A 5,592-nucleotide genomic window follows, 5' to 3' on the forward strand; every position below is an offset into this window, starting at 1 on the left:
GTAGCCCAGGCTGGCCTCTAACAAACTATGACACCGAGGATGGCCTTGAACTTCTGACCCTACTGCTTTTATGCCCCAGTGTGCCACCATACCTGCATGCAGCCCAGGACACCTGCATGCATGCAATCCAGGACAGCTGCATGCAGCCCTGGGTAGCTAGCTATTTAGTATATGTGGTCCAGCACAAAAATCATAAACGTAATTCAAACATCATGAAGTTTGTTTGTTGTTTTGGTAAAGCAATTGTGAGGCTCTAGACCTGACTGCCAAGCTTTGCTTGTAACTGTCTGGTCTTCACTGACAAATATCTGCCATAAATTGAAAATGTCATCATTGAACAAAATACTGACTTAATTTTGCCTTACTAATTTTCTCCAGGTGATCTCCAGATGGAGAATCAATCTAGCTAAATTCCAGAAGTAAGACCACAATAAGACTCGAGGATGTGGCTCAACAGGTAGAGTGCATTCACAAAGTCTCGGGTCCCATCCTCAGCACCACATAAACGAGCCAGAAGCAGGAGACGGGAGGTTAAAGGTTACCCTCGGCTGCATCATGAGTTCAAAGCCAGCCTGGGCTACAAAAGATCTTGTCTCAAATTAAAAATAGAGGCGCAGTAAAGAATCATAGCCTGGAGATCAGGGAGCCTGCATCCCAACTTTGCACAACAAACCACAAGACCTTGAAAAAAATTTACTATTTGGCATTTATAATTCCTTGTTTGAAAAATAAAGATTTTAGGGGGTTAGCAAGATGACAAGCTCAGCAGCAGTTCTCAGTTTGTGGGTCGCAGCCTCACAGGGATACATATCAGCTATCCTGCATATCAAATATTTACATTAAGATTCATAACAATAGCAAAATTACAGTGGTGAAGTATCCAGCCCGGTGGTGGTGGCGCACACCTTTGATCCCAGGGCTCTCGAGGTAAAAGGGCAGGCAGATCTCTGAGTTTGAGGCTAACCTAGTCTACAGAGTAGGTTCCTAGACAGCCAGGGCTACACAGAGAAACCCTGTCTGGATAAACAAACAGTTATGAAGTAGCAATGAAATGATTTTATGGTTGGGGGGTCACCACCACATGAGGAACTGTATTAAAGGGTCGCAGCATTAGGAAGCCTGAGAAGCTGGGACTCGGTGAGAGGGGGCCCTGAGCCTGATGATCTAAGTGCTAAGTGTAATCCTAGGAGCTGAACTGGTGGATGGAGAGAGGGTACCAAAAAGTATCCTCTGACTTCTATTCATATGCCCTGGCACACGTGTGTGTCACACACACACACATACACACAAACACACACACACAAACACACACACACAAATACATGTAATTTAAAAGAGTTTTGAACCAGATTGTGTCTAAGGTCCTTCCAACCCCAGTGCCCCTCTGATTCTAATCAGACCAACCTGTAGTTTGACATCTGTTGTCTCTCTGTCCAGCTCTTCGATGGTATTGACTCTCCTACTGAAGACAAGATTCAGGCTTTTGGCATCTGCCTCATTTGTCGTTATTTGGCAGGAGCTGCTATCTTTCTCATCGAGCGCTAACAGTTCTTCGACCAGACAACCTAGCAACTCGTCTGTCAATTCTTCGTTCTTTCCTGGGTCTAATCTTTCCTTGGGAAAGATTTTTTGGGAAATCTTTCCAAACGTTTGATATGCGGTGGAGGAGTTATTTTCTAAGCTATCCTGATCCAGAGAACGGGCCCAGTGTTGTTCTGTTGGGGAAGGTGCGCTTCCTGGGTTCTCCTGGAAAGAGAAACTGGAAAAGCTCAGTGTTTTAGACTTATCTGAAAGGCTATCGAACTCCAGGTAACCCGTGAACCTCTGGTCAGCATTTAGTTTGTCTGATGACACGTGCTTGCCTGAATGCTTCTCGCTGAGCACAGCCCAGCTGTTTTCTGAAGGAACAAGCGGGGTCTCGGGGTGCAGCCCTTTGAGCTCTTTCAGATCCCCAAGGCTTTGGGTAAGACTATCACTGTTGAGAATGCCGTCTTCGTCTGCACACTCCTCTGGGATTTCCTCAGCAATGGATAGATCTGAGACGGGAGGGGTTTCTTTCTGTTCGGGGAAGAGCTCAGGGATCGGGATCAAGTGCGTCGTGAGTTGAGCTTCGCCTCTGGAGGACAGAAAGTCATTTCCTGAAGATTTCATCTGCCAATCTGGTTCTGAAACGCTATCCTCGCTGTGGCCCCCCAGACCCTTGCAACCCTTACCTTTAGGAATTAACACTCTATGCTTTTGCCTGAGAGCAAGCGACGGCTTTGAGGGTTTAACGTGTGGTCTCTTCTGAAGAAGTCTGGCTCTGCTGTTGCTGCCCCTGTCACTTTGGGAAGGCTGAACCTTATTAAGGACACATCGGCCTGATGGAGCCGTGCATATCTCACGGTAACACCCGGGGTCGTGCCTTTCCGCCTCTCGAATGTGACTATAAACAGGGGTTCCAAACATCTCATAGATGCCCGGTCCATTGGAGGCTGAGTTGATTTCTTTGAACATGTCACTGTACTTCAAGTCCAGGAAGTGCAGTCTCGGATCTGTTGTTTCGACAGAGAGGGGAACGCCTGGCTTTTTCATGCCTGCATTTTTACAGATTCGAGGGAATGCTTGCTTTTTAGGTTTCTGGCTCTGATGCGTTGACTTCTTTTCTGTCAGAGGTGATCGCCTCTGAAACTTGGATGGCGGATGAGGTCTGTGGTCCACAAGCTCCAAAGCGGGGAAAACTTGAGTTTTTATGCTGTTTTTATGCATGGTAGGTTTAACGGACGCTTGGATGGAAACCATGAGATCAGGAGGTGGCCTGCTCCTGGCCTTGGTCCTTGAACCCAGCTTGGCTCTATGAGTGTTTGTCTGGAGTCTGTCGTGTTCTTGTTGAGCAAGTGTGTTGAAGCTATTGCTGTTCTGCGCCGGGTGCTTTCTCCTTTGGAGGTTTGGTTTGGATCTAGCGGGTCCCTTGGATGTTCCTTCTCCAGGGAATGTGATATGAATAGGTGGCACCACCCCATTCGTTTCTGGATTTGTTTCTTCCTCTATTGGTATTTTTCTGTTCTGGTCTGTGTCTCTATGACCTCCCAGGAGCTCTTCAGTGGGGCCATCGGAGTTCACACCTGGTACGTTCTTAGGAACGCTAACCTCTTCTAACACTGGTGGTGGCTCCATTGCTCCAGCTTTGTGTACAGAATTGCTTTTGGAGTCAGAAACGTTCTCATTTCCGATCTCTTTCTCCTCGGCTGGGGCTATTTCTGAATTCGAGGCTTCCAGGAACTTGCCGAGAATGGTGTCCTCAACCCCTGAATCTCGCTCAACCCCTGCATCTTGCTCAGCCTCTCTGGCTGTCAAACTCTCTTTTTTTCTTGGTGAAAGATATTGGGAGTCCTCTCCCCCCCTTCTCATTTCACTAACATGGCACCCACTATCCCTTTCCCTCTCTGTAGGAGTAATATCTTCCTTGACACTCTCACAGAAGAACAAAGATGGCCCTTCTTCAAAGCCAGAGGTTTCAGTTTTGTCCCACCCTTTCATTTCCTGAGATTGCCAACTCTCCGCTACTCCCCCCTGTTTTCCGCTCTTCCGGAAAGAGCATAAGTTTCTAGACCAGATGGCACAATCGGAAGCCCTGAGGGTGTGTTCTGCTGGCTCTTCCCACGTGACTTCTTGATGGTTCGTTGATGAACTAAACTCAGCAGACCGGCTAAGAGGTTGGCCAAGAGGATCCAGGAGCTTAGGCACAGACAGGCTAAGGCTGGGAACCTTTCTCTCCCTGTGCCTCGGGAACGTGGGGCTTTCTTCCATGTTGAAGATACAGGACCTCATGGGCAAGAGTGATAGTGGTGGCAGAGGAAGCTAAAAGAGAAAGAAAACAATGAATGAAGAAAGATATTTTTTAAAAAAAAATACTTTTTTTTTTTTGAGACAGGTTTACTCTATGTAATCCTGACTGTCCTGGAACTTGCTTGTAGACCAGGCTGGCCTTGAACTCAAAACTCTCCCAAGTGCTGGGATTAAAGAATTATATCACCATTGCTTGGCTTAAGTCAAAAGATTCATTTAAAGAAATCCTTTAAATTTAAAGCTGTCCTAAAGATCGCCGTTTTTTTGTTTTTGCTTTTTTAAGAGTTGGTGACTGTGGCTTACATAGAATGGCCCTCAGACACTCACATGTTTGACCGCTTGGAGCATAGGGAATGGCACTATTAGGAGATGTGGCTTTGTTGGAGTAGGTGTGGCCTTGTTGGAGGAAGTGTGTCCCTGTGGGGGCGGGCTTTGAAGTCTCATGTACAAGCTGTTCACAGTCTCCTTCAGATCAAAGTGCAGAACTCTCAGCTCCTTCTCCAGCATCAGGTCTGCATGTATGCTGCCATGCTTCCCACCGTGATGATAATGGACTAAACTTCTGTAGGCCAACTGCAGTAAATATTTTCCTTTATGAGAGTTGCCATTGTCATGGTGTCTTTTCATAGGGATAGAAACCCTAACGAAAACAGAGATCAAACCCAGGGCCTGTGCATACCGGGCAAGGGCTCTACCACTTAGCCTCGTCCAGCTACATCAATATGTCAACAGGACAGAAGGATCACAATTTTTAAAGCTAAAATGTGGAACTGGAGATGGACCTCAGGTAGTGGAGTGCTATCTAGTCTGCACAAAGCACTGGTTTAATCCCCAGCATTGTATGTATACGCCTGTAACCCCAGAGCTGGGGAGGGAGAGGTAGGAGGGTCAGAGGTATAAGGTCATAGGCCGTACAGCCTGGACTAGAGTACTTGCCAATACATACATGCACGCAGGCATGCATACATACACGAAATAAAACCAAATCAGGACCAGCAAGATAGCTGTGTGGGTAAAGGCTCCTGCCACCAAGCCTGATGAACTAAATTTGATTCCTGGGACCTGCATGGTGGAAGGAGAGAGCTAACTCCACCAAGTTGTCCTCTTGCACACACACACACACACACACACACACACACACACACACACACACACAAGGGGGGGAGGCAGACAGACAGATACACACACACTTAAAAAATAATTTTAAAAGTAAATCTCAAAGCTTGGGATTTGCCTCAGTGGTATAGTATGTGCTTAGCGTACATGAAGCCCTAGGTTGGATCCCCAGCCCCAAAAAAAGGTGGGGGATGGGGAGGAACCACACAAAACTAAAATATCATTCTCAGTACTTTTTCAGAACCAAGATTAAGTGACTCTTTAAAAGATGTACCTAGGTACTGTAGTGTTGGATCAGAAGTTAAGAGCATGGGTTTCTCTTGCAGAGGACTTAAGTTGGGCTCCCAGCATCCATGTTGGGCGGGGCGGGTCGTAGCTACCTGTGAATCCAGCTCCAGGGGACCTGATGCCTCTGACATCCTTAGGCAGTTGAATGCACATTGCATATAAACACGGACATACATATGTACACAGAATTAGGAATAGTAAAGTAGATTTTTTTTTAAAGCTAAAGTTAACTCAATGAATGCTGGTTGCTCTTCTAGGGCGGCACCTACATTAGTCTGTAACTGTCCCAGGGTGTAGGAAGCCACTTCATTTGGCTTGCCGTTGGTATAAGAATGCCTTGTCGTTGGCATAAGAACGCTT

The 5,592-nt window shown here is 46.6% G+C and overlaps 1 protein-coding gene across 3 annotated transcripts in view; it reads right to left on the minus strand.

Moving 5' to 3' along the window:
- Map3k19 (mitogen-activated protein kinase kinase kinase 19) overlaps positions 1-5,592 on the minus strand; it is a 54,249-nt gene that overhangs the window by 6,760 nt on the left and 41,897 nt on the right. For all 3 annotated transcript variants that reach the window (XM_031381050.1, XM_031381049.1, XM_031381052.1), the window contains one exon: positions 1,405-3,840. In XM_031381050.1, coding sequence (XP_031236910.1) covers positions 1,405-3,840 — 2,436 coding nt within the window. The remainder of the gene's footprint in view (positions 1-1,404; positions 3,841-5,592) is intronic.

This window comes from Mastomys coucha, unplaced genomic scaffold, assembly GCF_008632895.1.
Source record: "Mastomys coucha isolate ucsf_1 unplaced genomic scaffold, UCSF_Mcou_1 pScaffold1, whole genome shotgun sequence".
NCBI classification, from domain to species: domain Eukaryota; kingdom Metazoa; phylum Chordata; class Mammalia; order Rodentia; family Muridae; genus Mastomys; species Mastomys coucha.